Genomic DNA, 19468 nt, shown 5'->3' on the forward strand with positions numbered 1-19468 from the left:
TTTTTTCATGTTTATGATTCATATTTAGACTACATATTATATAAACATTCACTCATGCATAAAAGTTACTTTGATGCTTGGGATACATTTCTTGTTTACGCACATCTCAGTAGAGCCCAACATGGTCTATTTATAATTCAGATTCTAAAAATCAGTGTACTAAAGTGGAATTTTAATTTTAAAGGTAAATTCAATACTATCCATACACCACAAAATGTCCAGGGGACATCTACGACATCTGTGTCAAAGTTCTAGATATACAGAAAATATCTAATAGTACATCAGATTTGATAAATGTTAAAATAAAAATTGCATTTGGCGAATTAGTATATCAATTTCTGAATGTGTACAAGCTGATAGGATTCCAAGAAATAGTTTGACCGAATTAAAAAAAAAAAAATAGGGCTGAGCCGATACCGATTCCGATACTCAGACCGATTCCAACTGATACCGATGCCAATACCGATACTTCTATAATTCCAGTAAAATAACAAAGGCTAGTTACTGAGTCACAAAACTCATCACCTCACATTCTATTAATGATATCAAAGACTCCAAATTATTCCCATATAACATTATATCACTTAAATGTCCTGTGACATTTTATGTGAACTTCTTATGTGAACCCCAAGAGGATGCAAAACAAGAAGAAGGCGTTTTTGAAATGTTGCAGGCATTGTTAAGATACACTAAAAAAATCAGTGTATTATTATAAGTGTCCCTGCCAGAGAAGGTTATAGTGTGTAAAATTGTTTATTGTTTATTGATTTGCTTTACTATACTTCTCTTTTTGTGCCATTTTTGGCTAATTATATGATGAAATTGATGAATGGATACTCACAAACATCTAAGTACAGGCTGGATTCGAACCCGGGCATCCTAGCGTGATGTGCTAACTGGCTTGTGTAAAATAAAATGTATGTAGTGCGTATAGCATACAGCTTGCACAAGGAATGCAAAATAAATATAAATGTAAATAACATTCTTATTGTTTGCATTAACCTGGGGAGGGAGGAAAACAACGTAAAAATATACACAAATACAGATCTGTATATTTAATGCTCATTTGGCAGCTCTGTATATGTCCTTCTGTCCATTATTCTCTGTCACTTGCAATAAAAACAAGTCACTTCGGCATCGGGCAGCAGTCACACAGAAGGGTTAGAGCACAAGAAGAAAATCCACAACCCTCCCTCCCACAGCGACATTCATTCCTTTCCCAGGAACTCCGGAATGAGCCTAGCATTATAATAATGCTGGTTTTGAAAATGTCACATTCTGAACCCACGAGTTTGCAAACAAGAATTGGCAATGGATGGTTTCCTTTATTTCAACATAGCGTTGACCACCAGGCAGTTACATGCCTTCAATGTCACTTTCGGGCACAGCACTTTCACATTAGCCCTGTCTTTGATCTTGTCATCTGCTTCCCAGGAGGAGGGTGCATCATTTTCGGAAATGTACATGGAATCTTGTGCTGGACCCCAACCTGTCACAAGGAAGGGTGAACGAACTCTTGAAAAGGACAAATCTTGACAAATGAGTTGTTTCTCTTGGGCACTCTAGCCACTCAAAATCTTTGGTATCATCGCTGGCCCCCGTGGCAAAGTGGTTAGCACATCACGCTGTGATGCCAGGGGTTGAATCCCGGCCTGGGCATGGATGATTGTGAGTGTCCATTCATCAATTTCATCATATCATCACTCATTGCCATCTTCGCAAATTAGCCAAAAGTGGCACAAAAACTGAAGTAAAATAATGCAAATCAATCAACCTTTGGTATCGGCTCGGCCCTAAAAAAAATGTTGCATTAATGCATTGTTGGCCTTTAATGGGTAAACAAAAAAGTACATTTTGCCTCATTTATTCATAGGAAATATGTATAAATTTGCACAATTGATACATAGAAAGGAGTAAAACCTGTGGAAAGGAATAACAAGATAGCATCTCTGCTATTAAGTCAAGAAGATACTTCACTGCACCACCTTCATAGAATTGCAATATACTGACAAATATATGAAATAAAATTAAGAAATTAAACTACAATTTAAAATCGATAAATCTAGTTGGATGGGAATTAAATTAGTAAACACCACTTCTGAATAAGTTTTCTTTATTACACCCACAGAAATAATTATAGCAAATACACAGCATCACTATAAAAACAGTAAAATACATACACACTTGAGTGAACAATATATATATATATATATATATATATATATATATATATATATATATACATCAGATTATTTCAATAGCATGTACTACTTTAAAGGCAACTTGTAAATGAATCAACACAAACATATGTGCTTATGCTTTTCTAACTTCAATTTAAATAATCTAGCAGATCCCCAGCTTGAATTCCAAAATGAACATTGTGAAATCACCTACTTTACGACATGGTAATTGACATTTTAAAAAAATCTATGAACCATCTTTCATTGCAATTTGACTTTGCCTAATCATTACTTCAACCTTTCTACCAATTATTTAATCGCATATGTAAACTGCCAAATGATGTGACACTTCAGATGTTTTTCTTATAGCAAATATGAGCAATATTACTAATTTTTACACTACACAGTGTGTCCCATAATTTTCCAGACTAAGATGAGAAAACAGGAACCGCACACGCAATGGTACTCTAAGCTGTATATTATTCAAAATACATTCCTTGTGTTGCAATGCACTGAATCTAATGCTCATACAGCTTCTCTAAACACTTCTGGAAGTTTTGAAGGGAAAAGTGTTTAGATACTCGGTCGAAGCTCTTTCAATGTCTTTGACATCATCGAGCTGGGCCTATTTCAGCAGCAATTTCAGTTTCAGGAAAATGAAGTAGTCAGGTGGAGACAGGTCAGGAGAATAGGGGGGATCAAGCAGATAATCCCCTTGGAGGCCCATAACTGATGGTAGAACTTCCCTGTGACCGTCTGTCCATTGGGAACAGTTCTCTATTAAATTATATCAATGGAGTTGAAGAATGTGATGAGCATCGTCTTGATACCTACGGAACTTATGCAGGCGAACTTTCTTGGTTTTGGGGACCCTTGGCTCTTCATCACTGAACTCGGTACCTTGTGAGTGGCTCATATTGGAAACACTACGTTTCGTCATGTCATGATAGTTTTCAGGAAAATGGAATCCCTGTTAGCAGCTCTAATCAGCTTTTGGCAATGTTGAACACTTTGGTTTTTCTGGTCTTTTCCAACATGGTAACCTAGGGTGGAGTCGCTTACGTTACTGTAACTTTTAACGAGGATCCATCCCCAGGGTTTAAATATACCAGCAAGAGAGAAAACATCAGGGTAATTGGAGAAGGGGTTAATTTCCAAATCATGCAATATGTAAATGCACCTTGACATCAGTCTGGAAAAATTATGGGAGACACTGTGTATAACAAGGATGGAATATTATTTAATTTATAGCATAAAATAAACAACATGTTTAGATATTGTTGTTGCTTCTGTTACAAATTTTCAAACATAATTATTTGTTGTTGTGTAACAATCTGTCTAGGAATGAAAAGACATTCTATCTACATTAAAAACATATTCACCCTTATTACCTTAAAACATGCTTCAAACAATGATATTGGTATTACATTAAAAATATCTTTGAACATTTTAACACCCATGCAAGTATTACTGAAAGAGATATTTCATACTCTTAGTATTAATGTTCCCTAAGATGTACGGTAAGAGATGGTTTGTGGAAATACACAACTCCACAATGACAACATGAATATGATTTCTGACCTGAGTGTTGACGTTTGTGAGTGATCAAGTGAATACTTTGATGAAATCGTCGATTACATATTTCACATTTGAATTGCTTTTCATCTTTGTGAAGCCTTTCATGTATATTCAGTGTAAGTCTATGATTAAACTTTTTCCCACATTCTTTGCAAGTAAATGGTTTAATATTAGTATGGGTCCTCTCATGCACTTTCAAAATTTCTGCTGAAGCGAGAACTTTGCCACAAATCTTGCAGCTACAAGATCTGTTACTATTGTGAATGAGCATGTGATTTTTTAGATAATCTCTTCTGTAGAAATGCATGTCGCAAACATCACATATAAACTGCTTTCCAAGATGAACGCTATTAACATGACTTTTGAGACTACCTATACCAGGAAATTCTTTCTTGCAGTATCTACACACATGTGGCAGCTTGTTTCCTGTGTGGATTCTAGAGTGTACTTGCAATGTTGTCTTTTGATAGAAGCTTTTACCACAGACTTCACACGTGTAATGGTTATCTCCTGTATGAATTCGCATGTGTACTCGCAAGTAATTTTTTGTATAACCATTTCCACAAACGCTGCAATAATAATTCTTCGGATGTTGAGGGGTAATATCTTTCTTTTTACGATGAATTCTATTTATGTGAGCATTACGATTGCTTGTAGTGAAGAATTTTCTATTATATATACTACATGGATATGTTTTTCTTTCTTTAGAGTGGTATCTTCTAATATGTCTCGTGATTCCATCTCTCTTAAGGAATGTTTTTCCACAACCATCACATGTATAATTGTCACATGTATGAATTTCCAAATGATGAGTTAAACTACTTTTTTTAGAATATTCTTTTGCACAAATATCACAGGAAAACTTGTTTCTGTTAATGTGAGTTTCTGAATGTTGATTAAAGCAAAAGTCACTTACACTACTCCTGCCATTTCTTATAAGTTTTGAATGTATTTTTACACACTCTTCACTGCCTCTTTCCAAGTTATTTTCTGTTCCTCTTATTTCCATGGGCTGATCTTGAAAGCTATGTGAAGAGATTCTGCTAATCACAATAATTCTGTTACGTTGTTATGTAAATATACTATATGCCAATTTCATACTTGTTGATATCAATGATTTTTAACCACATTTATGCTATGGATTTACACAATTGTGTTGGTTAAAATGAAAGCAAAACAAACCAAAAGAAACATGTGGCCCAAAACTTGACTCACAAGTAAAAACTATTATAGTATTTTAAAACTAGGTTTCCATTTCAAAAGTATGACTTATTATTTGAATTATATTAACATAAATTTGAGATGACATTTATATGTATTGACATTGTGTACTCAGCATATAAATATTAGTATCCTAAGCAGGGTTGGCAGATGGGTTTTTCGGTTGTTTTTTTTTCCCAGATAAAACCCAATAAAACCTGGACAAAACAGGGTTTTATTGTTTTTTTTTCAGTTATGTTTATAAATACATATATTTTGAAAATGAAACACATTTTTCCCTGATAGTAATATATTGGAACATTCAATTTGTATTGTTTTAGTTCACTGAATCAAAAACTATTTAATATTTTCTGTTAACATTGTTAAGAATTGACAATCAAGGTCTCACACCTTGAAATGAAAACTAAAAAGATGCACAACCCGTGCTGCAACAGACTATTTAGGGCCCAGGCCTACATACCGATTGCACTTCCACCTGATCCTACTCTTATGGGGTGATGTGTGGTCAGCACGATGAACCCCCAGTCGTCGTCATAGGTTTTCATAACCGGGTTATGCTTCTCATTCGTAGCTCCCCAATTTAATCATGATTGTGAGTGTTCACCAGTCTCTTACACAGGCCGAAATCTCATGAGAAAAGCTGTTACATTTCTCCAAGGAGACTCAAACCTGCACACGTCCCATAGCCGGAGCCCAAAGCATGACCACACAGTCACAGTGCGGGACAAATGATTAAATTATCTAAAATACTATGTTCTGAAAAATTTGACCACCAGTTTGATTCTACTCTTGCTGGATGGCGTAATAGTTAATATATATCTATGATCAGTTTCCAGGGTTGCTCATTGCAATACTATACTAATACTTGATAGCTGCGGTGGTTTAGTCAACTTCCATGGTGGAGTGGTTTGCACAGCATGCTGCAATGCCAGGGGCCCCGGGTTTGAATACTGGTTCCTTGTCCCAATGATAATAGAGCCAGCCCCTGTGGCGGAATGGTAAGCACATCACGCTACGATGGCAAGGGTCCCGGGTTCGAATCCTGGCCTGGATGTTTGCGGGTGTTCATTCATCAATTTCATCATATCATCACTCATCCCCATCTTGGCAAATTAGCCAAAAGTGGCACAAGAAGCGAAATAAAATAAAGCAATTCAATTAATCAATCCATAGATAATACAGAGAAAATTGAGAAAATAGAGAGAGAAATGTCCCTGCATAAAGCAGCTCTGGAACTCACCCAGCCACAAATCACTGGGTCCTGGGGGGTAAAGGCAGCCAGAGTTTGGTTGTGATCACATCACCTCCAAAATCGCCGAGATAAAGAATATATCGGGCCCTACCTGAATATCCCCTGAACGTGCCTTCATGACGTGGTGCTATATGCACAGGGAACGTTACCTTTACGTACTATACAACATATGGTAGCTGCACACACACTTTTAAATTTGCTTCAATACAGTTTCTTCACATTATTTTTGTAGATATTTCAAGTTTAAATATCTCCTCCATGTATTAACTATACCATATATATATTATAAGGCTGACATATTTGATTGTCTTGACTGATTTCATCCAAACGAAATACCATATCCATCCTCCAAAATATCTGGTTGCTATGAAAGTGGCCCACATTTGGATCCCAGCATATACCGTATTTACGCGAGTATAATGCGCGTGCGTGTATAATACGCACCCTAGTTTTTGATGAGGAAAAGCAACAAAAAAAATATATTTCGTATATAATGCGCAGTACAATTCAGGTTCCAGAAATGGCTTTCTTAGCGTCGGACTAACATTTACGTATTTCATTTAAAATTAATCAGTAGATCATAAAAACGATCTTTTCCTTGCTTTCGAAGCTGATGCATTCACCACGTGACCTTGAACTTCCAGATGTTGAGCTTTTCATAGGAGAGGAGGGAGCAAAGTTATCAACCACCCCTTCAAGGTCGCAGTGCGTGATGCTTAAAATAGATGGATGACATCAAGGCAGCATGAACTCGCATCAAGCGGGAGGGTGAAACGTGCGTCGCTGACGATTGTTTGTGAATGGGTTCGTGAGGCATGGAACTCCATCTCCCTTGAAATGATGATCAAAAGTTTTAAGGTAACGGGAATATCGAACAAGATGGATGGAAGTGAGGACATTTCAGACTGCTTGTATTAGTAACTGGGAGTGAATGACGAAATTAAGTGTAAACGTTATTTATTTATTTACGTGAGTCAAGCCGCAATAGCGCAGTAAATATACAGTAATTATTTCTATTTGGTAAGTGTTGACGTAATTATTTTACCTTCATATTTGTTACAGTCAACTCTCGATACAACGACCTTTCATAGTTCCCAGAAAAAAGGTAGTTATTTCGAAGGGGTTGTTATTGGAATTTGCACCAAAAACAATTATTAGGAGATAATCGGGCAGAATGAATGTTGGATTTAATACGGGTCTACTAGAGCATTGTCTGTTACAAGATGAACTGGTAAGATACGATCTCTCGGAAGATCTCATCTTTCTATGCACAAAAAAGGGGCTGTAAATTTCGTTTTGGTTCGGCTGTGTAAAATACGTCGTAAAAATGTCACGTTTTCCTTCCTTCGACCAACTTCTAATTCACCCCCTCCCCCATTCCAGGGAGCAGTCCTTCCTCTTCCTCGACTTGTATTGTAAGCCAGCCTGAAAAAGGAAACGGGCAACTTGCAATCTATTTGCACCCAATGCGTATTCTAAGACACATTGAACAGTGTCGCACTCGATAATCATTTTGGTTTGGAATTAGATTTCACTAAAGTGAAACTGTATATTTAGTCCCGATTAGCCCAAAAGCATAAAATGAACTGAAAACAAGCTTTATGAAACCTGCGCATTTTCAGATATCAAAATGGGAGATCTTTATTTACTCTCACGTTAATCGACGATAATCGGTGTCAGCTTATACATTGAGCATTTTTTAAAAAATCGTTCGCAGCTTACACATTGAGGTTCTGAAGATAAAGGTGCAGAACATGAAGTTGTTTTAACTCTTCTTTTTCTTTCTGAAGATCGAATTTCGTTATCGTCAAATCAAAACAGCTTTGCGAGATACAAAACAATGACTTGCCTTCGCTGGATGAGTCATTGCTGTTATCCACAAGCGACAACTTCGCAGACGCTAGACAAAACACTGGCGCCAGTTACAGCGTAAAAACAAGGCGACCGGCTGGAAGTTCGAGCAACAGGTGGTCACGGAAAATCCTCCGTATTTCAAAGATAACGCAACTGTCGAAGGCTGAACTTTTATCAGCTGTGTGAAGAAGAAAGAATAAACCCTTTCTTTACGTTTTACCATGCAACAGACAATAATACGGGCAATATTTCAATACAATAGCATCATAAAAAAAAAAAAAGTAGGACCTGAATTCTGCAATTATTACATTGCCGTGCAGACCAGTGGCGGAGAAAGCTGGGTAGGGAGGCATTTTTTTTATACTTGTCCTATGGTTTTTGTTCGTTTTCAAGAATGTATCCTGAACTGGTTGACCATTTTAGAAGTCAAAGGAAAGAAAGAGCGGTCCACTTCCACCCTTGCCTGTAATCAGCCTGTGTGCACACACGAGCAGGAAGACAATTGGCATTGCCCCCCCCCCCCTAAACGTTTGCTGAGAAGAAAAGAGGGAGAAGTCACTCTGCCAACGGAACACTTTTGGCAAATATTAGGACATCGGCACAGTCATGAAAATGTTAAACGGGAGTTATGATGCAAGTAAGATCGAAGTGAACTTTTGCGGAAACCTGGATGAAAATGCATTAAGAGTGTTGACGATCTTTAGTTGGCCTATGTGGCTTTGATTATCTATAACAGTTTCACTTCTTTATGAAGTGTTACAGGGAACAAAGAATACGTTTTGAATGAAAGCAATTACCGGAAGTTGTACGATACAAAGTCGATTTAAAATAACATCCAAGCATATTCGATCTCTTCTCATGTATCCAAGAGCAAACGAAATCACAATGGCAAAACAAGCCTGGCATGTTGTGTAGCAGCCGTCGGCTGCGGGTAACATTGGTACGCTTGGGGGAGGGGAGGGCAGAGGTCAAGTGCTATTGGATATAACTGAAGCGTGGTCTGGTGTTTATTTTTAGATCAGACCCACTTGCGAGCGGTAGAGTGCTTCTGAAGGGAATGAGTGCAAAAAACGTATTTTTCGCCCGATCTCTGTTCATGACCATGTCTAAGGCGAAAACAATTTTTGTGGAAGTTTTTCTCCCGCGAAAAATACCGCTTGATACGTCTCCCGTGTGACGGGAGGCGCGTGCTTGAATGCCGCCAGAACGGGTGCTGCTTTTCTCGATGTCGCAAAACTTTCCATTACTAAGTGACAACTCATGGAAAACTGCCATTTCGCATTAAAAAGTTATTTTTTAAAATTATTATTGCTAAAGAAAGGCAATCTGTAGATATATACATGTTATACGCAGTGACATAGTGAAAAAAAAATGCGTGATTTCATTTTGACTGTCCGAATTATTCCGTGCATAATACGCACCACAGTTTTCAAGGGCAAAAATTTTGGAAAAAAGTGCGCATTATACACGCGTAAATACGGTATATGCACTATATTGTTAAAATAATTATTTGTCAAGCCATAGCTTTAGAAATGCCCTAAAATATTAAGTCTCCATTCTTTATGTTCAAAAATGTAGTTTAGGCAGATATTTGAAAGTGGCATCAGAATTTGGAGCTACCTCACAATATGAAAAATGAATTTTTCATCCACCATCTTGAAATGCTTTCAACAAATGCAAATGCAAAATAAAATCATCCCCTGGATGTATCTATTTGCAACATGAAGAATTTCAGCTTAAAAACTCTAAATTTGCTACAGATATTGTGGTCTCAAGATTGGTGACTTTCCTCCACCCTTCCTAAACCACACACGATATTACAGAGTAATGCTCAAGTAATGTCCTAACAAAGCTGAGACTTGGTTTTCTTAATCTACGAAAATCAAACCTCAAATATTTGCTTAACTTAAAGTTCTCGCAAGGCATGTTAAATCAGTCTGTCCTCTACCATCCTTAAACATGGTGACAATTTTTTTCTCAAATGCAATATGACACCAATCCTTTAAGTTATTTTGTAACTCTAGAAATTGCAACTCAAAAGTTTTACATTTATGGCAAAATGTATGTTTGCGATTTTACCACCACTCCTCTCCTAAACTATGAAATATAATTTTAGAAGTTTTATTGCAAAATTGCGGACCGATGAATTATCTACAATGACTGAGTTTAGTTCCTTATACTCCGAAAATGCATTGTAGACAGTTTTGGGGGAAAAGAGAGCATGGTATAGAGTGTGCGTGCAACTGGAGGATTTTCGTTCACCATCTTGAAACACATTGTTCAATTTCACTGACATGTAATACCATTCCAGTCTGTCAAGTTTTCTAGTTGCAGAAACATGTTATCATGGTCACTAAATAGATGACTTGTCTTTCTTTGCCCATCCACCCCACCCAAGCTCCTCCTAAATCGTGCATTATGTTTCGATAATTTTATTGTGAATTTACAGTGCAAGTGACGCCACAATGCTCCTGAAAGTTTTATGCACAAAGCTCGGTTTGGTTTGGTTTGATTTGGTGTTTTAAGTTTACTTTGTGCACAGTAAGGCTAATCGGGACTGGACCTACAGTTTATAGTGGGATCCGAACCACTATGTGCCTCCACCAGGTGCACAAAGCTCAGAATTGTAGTGTCTAAAAAGGTTTGAAAATGTCAAAAATAATCAAAATATTTCAGTATCCGTATGCATTGTATTTACTTGAGTACCCCACATCCCTATTTTTAAGGAGAAAGACATTGTGGTAGAATGTGAGAGTGCTCTACTTCTTGGGTATAAAGCTTCTAACCACAAATAACATTTATCCTACATGGGCAAGCAACCCATTACGTTCCATCAATGCACTGAACTGGAGGGAGGGAGGGGTCACTGTCTCAGTGCAAGGCATTGGAAAGAAAACAGAACATTTGCACACATACTAAATTTTGAGAAATGAAATGAATCATTCAAAAAGTGTTTGGTATAATTATAGCACAGTTAACTTTATTCTACTTTCACATTTCAATAAAATGTACTCAATTCTCCTTTGTAATGTTTTATACATGGAAAAATGTATTGTAAAAGTTGATCGTCGCAGGTGAAACTATGTGGCTTGCCCACATACGGAAGTGACTGATATCTAAAGTGCTACCACATTTCAAAATTATAAGCTTTGTCCATTTAACTTGTATCCAAATATTTCAGACCCTTTTGATTTTTTGTTTCTTGGATATACGTATGTTCGCATTATTTCTGTTAAAAGTCAATTTCTAACATAATTTGAGAAAATATCCTGAAAAAACCCACTGTGACTTCTATCACATTAACTATTTTGAGTATTATAAGCTTGGCTAACCCTTCATTTTACACGTTTTCTCAAACTGTTGACAATTCTACAACCTCTCATCATTTAAAGCAATAATTTACAACATTTTCTGAAGAAAAAAAAACACATTTTGAGTGGGTTTTTTCAAGGTGGGGTTTTTCTGAAAGAACCAGCGTGGGAAAAACTGGGCTGGGCCCACCCGGGCAAACCCTGATCCTAAGTATATGTTAATTGCTTGATTGATTAGGTTCATTTTACTTCACATTTCTACCACTTTTTTGCTATTTGTGAAGATGAAGGTGAGTGATGATATGATTAAATTGATGATGGGATACGCTCAAAGAACACCTATGCCCAGGCTGGGATTCAAATTCGGAACCTCTGATGTTGTAGTGCACTATGCAAACCAGTCTGGCACGGAGGCCAGCAAATACGAGGGTGGTTTGAAAAGTTCTCGGAATCACCACCAGATGTCAATGCTAGGACAACGAGGTTCCCGCATAGTAATAGGCCATCCTTTATTAATAAACACGTGGCGCGTCAGTGTTCTGGGTAGAGATCTGTGGTGCGGACGTCACTTTGTAGTTGTTCCCGTGCAGTGCTTTGTGAAGATGGAAAAAATCGAGATTCGAGCGGTGATTAAGTACTTCGTAAAGAAAGGTATGAAAGCAAAGGAAATTCATGCCGATTTTCTGAACACACTGGGGGACTCTGCTCCTTCATATTCAACTGTTGCAAAGTGGACAAACGAGTTTAAATTTGGTCGGGACAGCTTAGAAGATGATCCACGTAGTGGTCGCCCAAAATGTGCTACTACCCCAGAAATTATTGAAAAAGTGCATAAATTGGTCATGGAGGATCGCCGACTGAAAGTGCGTAAAATTGCTGAAGCTGTAGGAATGTCATCTGAACGGGCGTATCACATTTTAACAGTTGAATTGGATATGAGAAAATTATCTGCAAGATGGGTGCCGCGACTTTTAACACAGGACCATAAACGCATCAGAGTGGACATTTCCGAACAATGTTTGACTCGTTTTAAGAGAAACCAAACAGATTTTTTGCGCCGGTTTGTGACGACAGATGAAACTTGGGTCCACTACTATACCCCAGAGACAAAACAACAGTCAAAGCAGTGGAAACATGTTGATTCACCACCACCAAAGAAAGCAAAGGCAATATGGTCGGCTGGAAAGGTAATGGCGTCAGTGTTTTGGGATGCAAAAGGGATTCTGTTGATCGATTATCTTCCCACTGGTCAAACAATTAAGGGAAAATACTACGCTAATCTCCTCGACCAACTAAAGCATAAGATACGGGAAAAGAGGCCAGGTTTGGCAAGAAAGAAAATCATCTTGCATCAGGACAATGCGCGCCCTCACACAAGTGTCGTTGCCATGGCAAAAATTCATGAAATTGGTCACGAATTGTTGCCACATCCACCTTACTCGCCTGATTTGGCTCCCTCAGACTTCCATCTTTTCCCCAAACTCAAAAGTTTCCTCGGTGGACGGAGATTCTCTTCAAAGGAAGAACTAATAGCCGAAGTTGACACGTATTTCACAGGCCTGGAGGAATCTAATTTTCGAGATGGGATCAAGGCATTAGAACATCGCTGGACCAAGTGCATTAGTGTACAGGGAGACTACATTGAAAAATAAAATAAAAATCACTGTTGTAAGTTGTTTCTTTCTATTCCATTCCGAGAACTTTTCAAACCACCCTCGTATATGTTAATTCTCTCACATTAGTATCATGTCATAACTCAGATTTTGTGTCAAAAATAATATAAATTTTATTTTCTGTCATTCAATACTTTTAATTTCTAGAAAATAACCCAAAATTTTAAAATAAGTTTTCGTGGTGGACAAAGTACCCACACTTGGTGTAACGTGTTACCATAATGTGCATGTAAAAAACCGGACAGGAAGAGGTGTAACGTGTTACCATAATGTGCATGTAAAAAACCGAAGACAGGAAGAGGAAGATGTGTTCTTTGTTGCAAAGAAGCCAGATCGAAAAATGTACAGTTGAACAAGTTTGCAAAAACAAAAATTGTATGTGGAAAATGTGAAGCCTTTGTTTGTGGAAAGCATAGTGAAAAAAAAGTAACGTGTGCCGTTCCTGCAAACGCAAGACTATTGATTCAGAGTAACCAACAATGACTTTTGGAAAGTAATATAAGACAATAATGCTTACTCTGTAGCTTCCTTACTTACTTACTTACTTAGTCGCGTCCTCTTCTACCTGCCGGTGTCGAGGGGTTACAGAGAGTTCTCCAGACATTTCTGTCCATCGCCTTTTCCTGTGCCTCTTTCCATCTTATGCTTCGTTTCTCCAAAATCTCTTTGACACTCATATTCCATGTCTTTCTTGGTCTTCCTTTTGGTCTTGTTCCTTGTGGACGTGCTTCCCATATCTGTTTTGGCAGTCTCGTCTCACTCATTCTGCTCAAATGGCCGAACCATCTGAGTTGATTACGTTCAACTGTTTCTTGTAGTGGCTGAGCATTTAAAGATTGCCGGATGGTTTCATTCCTTATCCGATCTTTCCTAGTTTTCCCACTTATTCTTCGAAGGTACCTCATTTCCATTGTTTGTACATTTTTCAGGTGTTTTCCAGTCATTGTCCAATTTTCACTGCTATATGTAAGTGTTGGTATATAAATTGTTTTATATACAGTGAATTTTGTTTGGGTAGATATTTCTTTTTTGCCTATAAATCCTCGGTTTATCATTTGATATAGCTTTCCTGTCTTCATGATTCTATCTCTTATTTCTTCCTCTTCTTTTCCTTGACTGTTTATAATTACTCCAAGATACTTGAAATTTGTCACTTGTTCTAAAGGTTTGTTATTCAGTTTTAACTTATGGTTTGTCTTTTCTCTGCTAATTATCATTGTTTTAGTTTTCTCCGTATTTATTTCCATATTCTTTTTCTTTAATTCTTCATTAAGAATATTTAGGTTATATTGTAAACTAGCCTGTGTATTAGCTATTAGTATAATATCATCAGCGTATATGAGCTCTGTTAGTTTAATCGATTTCATATTCCAGTATCCTACATGAAATTGTTTCATTTTTATATGGCATTCCTTTATTACTTCATCTAATAGGATTATAAATAGATATGGTGATAGTATATCTCCCTGTTTAACTCCTGTTGTTATTTCAAATTCCTCTGACTGGTGGTTTCTCGTCCTCACGTAGCATCAGCATCCTTTGTACCAACTTTGGATTGCTTTTATTAGGTTTTTATCCACTCCTTTCTTCTCTAAAGATTTCCATATCTCATTCCAAGGAACTCTATCAAAAGCCTTTTGTAGATCTACAAAACATACATGTGCCTTTTTATTGTATTCTATTGTCTTGTCTGTTATTTGTTTGAGGGTGAAAATATGGTCTTGTACACTTCTTGCTGGTCTAAAGCCTGCTTGACTTTCTTCCAATTGCTCTTCGACATATTTTCTGAGTCTGTTCTCCAGGATTCTTGAATATATCTTCCCTGGCACACTGAGCAATGAGATTCCCCGATGGTTTCTGCATTCTCTATTATCCCCTTTCTTGAAGATTGGGATTATTACTGATATCTCCCATTCCTTCGGTACAGTTTTCTTTTCCCATATAGCATTCAATAGGTTCAAAAACAGTTGCTCTCCAGCATTTCCCATGTACTTAAGCATTTCTGGTGTTAAACCATCATGTCCACTAGCCTTACCTAACTTCATTTTCTTTAATGCTGCTTTTAATTCTTCTACTTTGATATCATTTATTTCCTCTTCTTCATCCTCCATTTCTGTATCTTCTGTTCTTTCGTTTCCTGTTTGAACCTCCGTCCTGTTAGTTTGTGTTTCATCCTTCAGCAATTCTTCGAAGTATTCCTTCCATCTTTGCATGATTTCTTCTGGTTTTGTTCTTAGTTTACCATCTTTTCCTTTTATGTATTTTAATGGGCTTTCTTTATCTTTTCTCATAGTCTTTAAAACTTTGTAGAATAGTTTTTGATTTTCTCGGCTGTTCTCTTCCATACTTTCCCCAAATTTTCTCCATGAGTTCTTTTTAGCCTCTAACACTTTCTTTTTGACTATATCCCTTTGCCTCCTATACTCTTCGAAGCTTTCTAAATCATTAACTGATAGGTACTTTTTCCACAGTATTTTCTTGTGCATGACTTCTTCTTTCAGCTCATCTGTCCACCAAGCCGTTCTTTTCATTTTGTTTCCGATGTATGTTGTCCCGCAGCATTCCTCTGCAGACTGTAGCAAAATCTTCTTAAATTCATCCCACAATATATCTACATCTCTTTCTTCCTTTTCATGTTTCTCTTGTATCTTTGCTTCTATTAGTTGCTGATATTTTTCTTTAACTTTTGTATCTTTTAATTTATATGCCTTTATTCTTATTTTATTTTGTTTTTCCTGTCTTTTTCCTTTAGTTTTTAGCACTCTACTTTTATGTACTACTCTTTCCATTATTAATAGTTTATGGTCACTCCCAATTTCCGCCCCTCTTTTGACTCTGGCATCTCTTATCTTTCTCATCGTATTTCTCTCTACTATGAAATAGTCAATTATAGATTTTTCCCTTCTTGTTGGTTCTTCCCTAGTGTATTTATGGATTTCTTTATGTGGGAAGTTAGTATTTACCACTACCATGTCATTTGTTACACATAGTTCTAAGATTCGTGTACCATTATGTGCATGTAAAAAACCGAAGACAGGAAGAGGAAGATGTGTTCTTTGTTGCAAAGAAGCCAGATCAAAAAATGTACAGTTGAACAAGTTTGCAAAAACAAAAATTGTATGTGGAAAATGTGAAGCCTTTGTTTGTGGAAAGCATAGTGAAAAAAAAGTAACGTGTGCCGTTCTTGCAAACGCAAGACTATTGATTCAGAGTAACCAACAATGACTTTTGGAAAGTAATATAAGACAATAATGCTTACTCTGTAGCTTCCAACAACAAAAATATTTTATGTCTGTAGTACTACATCCTTGCTCTTATAATTCGGGAAATATGTGAATAGAATTTCCATAATGTTAAAATATATTGTAAGAATAACAAATAAAAAAGGTGATATACTTAATACCTGTTCTGTTCGTAGCCTTCAGTTGTCTTAGTTTATAGTTACTACAAAATAGATAAGAATATTACATTTTCCTGGGACAGAAAATAATGATTTGTGTGGTGGACATTTTTTAACCCTCCTTTGGTGTGTGGTGTTACGCGTAACCCCTTGGTGTACGTAGGGTTAAAGCAATGCAAAATAACTAAATTTCAATCTCTAATGCAGCATGCATATGTGCGTTGTTCTGGAATTGCATATTATAACTATTAATAACAAATCCTGTGTTTTTTGTAAATACATCTTTTACATGTTCCGTAACATAAAATAGGCCTCCGGATGGCACAGTGATAGCATTGTCACCTTGTAATCAAAGGGTTCAAGGTTTGAAACCCGGTGGAGGCACATAGTGGTTCGGATTTCACTTTAAACTCTAGGTCCAATCCCAATTAGCATTTCTGTGCATAAAGTGGACTTAAAACACCAACTCAAACAAACATAACATAAAATATTACCTAAAGAATTTAATTATTTGCACTCATTTTTTGGACTTACATGGCCAATATGAATAATTATCTTTAAACATGGTTTTACTTTGAAATTTAGTTTGGAAAACTGCAAAACTTGAAACCTCAATGAGAATTTGGAAATTGATGCAATTGGTCAAGTAGACAAGACAAAGAATTACTTTTCTCTTAGAAATATTTTATTGTAGTGACATGTTGACAGTTATGGTGGTAGTTGTTGGAAGAAAAAGGATTGGTGAATGGAAAGTACAAGCTTATAGCAAGTTAGTTTCTTCATGTTCATGATTCATACTTAGACTACATATAATATAAACATTCATTGATGCATAAGGATTACATTGATGCTTAGGATAAGTTTCATGTTTACATATATGTCAGATTATAGAAATGAGTGTACTAAAGTAGAATATTAATAATCAAGGTAAGTTCAATACTACACATACAGCACACAAATGTCCGTGATTTGTGATTATGTAAGTCTATCAAACTATTTTTGAGGGATATCCCTTGGAGATTTGCACTGTATGGGTAGGGACCTCATTAATGGATAGTGGTTGTGTTGTTGCCTTGTAAACAAGGGGTCCTAGGTGTAAGGCACACATGATCGTGATTTGTATCCTACTTACAGTCCCGATTATCCCAACTGAACATAAAGTGGACTAAAACATTTTTTTTTTCAATGTTTGATGAAACATTCACATATTACAGTCTTCCTTACTTACGTGAAATTTAAAAGATTTCGTAATTCCGCGTTGCACAATTTAATGGTTCAATCCTATTAATTTCGAAGATCCACTGTCTTCATTCACAAAAGGGTACCCTTTTGTGAATGAAGACAGTGGATCTTCGAAATTAATAGGATTTTAAATTTCACGTAAGTAATTTTAAACCGCGTTTACCGCAACCACCATGACAGTCTTCCTTGACGAGATATATATTTCACAAAACTAGAAATGTAAAAAAATTTGCACCAGTTTCAGAATGTAGACATTCTACAAGGTGAGGGAAAAGTCCGGCACCACCCTTTTAATTTGAAAACTACTTGACGCAGGGCGATGAAATTTCGGATATGGGTAATTGGGGTGAGGCCACACCAGATGGGCTAGTGTGTATCAGGGTGGACATCTTGGAATTATATCCAGATTTTCAAATGGGAAGGGGGGGTCATGTAGCATATCATTTTACATGTGCGTTTTTCTCAGAAATAAGAAGATGCAGTTATTTTCCCCTAACTTTATTTGGTGAGGATATTTTCACAGTTGAAATTCACATTTGGCATCCCACAAGATGTGCTCTATGTGTTGCCCGTTCTGTGCTACACACAACGTAAGATGTTTCAGCCAGTCCTCATGGACACGCAATAACACTGCAGGGTTGGCAGAGTCACATGCTTGTTGGATCCGGTGCTGGAGATGTTGGAGATCAGTGATCTTCTCTTGATAAACTATGGCTTTAAGATGACCACAAAGGTAAAAGTCAAGAGGCATAAGGTCCGGAGAATGGGATGGCCACTCAGTGGACCCTCTTCGACCAATCCAGTGATCCGGGAGCTGTTCATCTAATCCCTGCCTGACACATAACAGGTAGTGCGGAGGCCCACTGTCCTGCTGAAAATAGGCTGGTAATTCGCCATCTGGGTTCATCAGTAAGGGGAACACATCTTCCTTGAGATTATTCAGATATCTCTCCCCATTCAGGTTGTTGTGGATGAAGACAGGAACCTCAATTCGGGTGTTCCATATCCCACACCACACCATTACCTTTGCTGCACCGCACAGACTTCCTTACAAGGATCTGTCCACGATCGGTTGGTATCTGACCAATAATGATGAATCTGCTTATTTACCTCACCGTTCACAAAGAATATGGCCTCATCGCTAAACAGAACACTTTTCGGGAACTGGGGATCCTCGTTGCAAGGAGCCAAAACCCAGTCTGCAAACTGGAACTGCCTGTCTGAGTAATCCTCAGTTAAGAACAGCTGCATTTGAATTTTGTAGGGATACAACTTGTTAGTATGCAACACATGGAGTATGGATCTCTGACTGACTCCTGACACTGAAGCCAAACGCCGGGTAATGCATTTCGGGTTCTTGACCAAGGATGCCATGATTGCAGTTGCAATTTCTTCATCGGTAGCTGTTCTTGGCCGTCCACTAAGTTCTCTGTTGCACACGGATCCTGTCTCCTTAAACTTCTCCATTATACGCAACACTGTGGTTAACTCAGATGTCGTCTCTCTCTGGATGCTGGGCATTGAAATCTTCTGCAATGACCCTGGCACTGCGCTCCCCACTTATAACAACAATTTCGATCCATTCTTGGAGGGTTAGAGCCATGTTAGATCACCTGGAACAAATAAATACCAACCCATTACATTATGCCAAATGTGAACTTCAACTGTGAAAATATCCTCACCAAATAAAGTTAGGGGGGAAATAACTGCAGATTCTTATTTCTGAGAAAACGCACATGTAAAATGATATGCTACAT

General features: G+C 37.3%; 2 protein-coding genes across 3 annotated transcripts in view; one reads left to right on the plus strand and one right to left on the minus strand.

Annotated features, from left to right (window-relative positions):
• Positions 1-2253: 2253 nt before the first annotated feature.
• Positions 2254-19468, minus strand: part of LOC146004693 (uncharacterized) — a 191413-nt gene continuing 174198 nt past the window's right edge. For both annotated transcript variants that reach the window (XM_083143636.1, XM_083143638.1), the window contains one exon: positions 2254-4783. In XM_083143636.1, coding sequence (XP_082999762.1) covers positions 3679-4783 — 1105 coding nt within the window. In that variant the 3' untranslated portion in view covers positions 2254-3678. The remainder of the gene's footprint in view (positions 4784-19468) is intronic.
• On the plus strand, positions 11912-16163 carry LOC146004581 (histone-lysine N-methyltransferase SETMAR-like). The gene is made up of 2 exons (XM_083143451.1): positions 11912-12644; positions 16060-16163. Exons 1-2 carry the CDS (start codon positions 11999-12001, stop codon positions 16161-16163), a joined length of 750 nt encoding a protein of 249 aa, XP_082999577.1. The 5' UTR covers positions 11912-11998.

This window comes from Lepisma saccharinum, chromosome 22 (assembly GCF_977018435.1).
Source record: "Lepisma saccharinum chromosome 22, izLepSacc3.1, whole genome shotgun sequence".
NCBI classification, from domain to species: Eukaryota; Metazoa; Arthropoda; class Insecta; order Zygentoma; family Lepismatidae; genus Lepisma; species Lepisma saccharinum.

Excerpts from the sequence above, each read along its gene's own strand:
- LOC146004581 (XM_083143451.1), top strand. The coding sequence starts at position 11,999 with ATGGAAAAAATCGAGATTCGAGCGGTGATTAAGTACTTCGTAAAGAAA. Across the intron at positions 12,645-16,059 it reads GATCGATTATCTTCCCACTG|TTCTAAGATTCGTGTACCAT; the intron begins GTCAAACAATTA and ends TGTTACACATAG.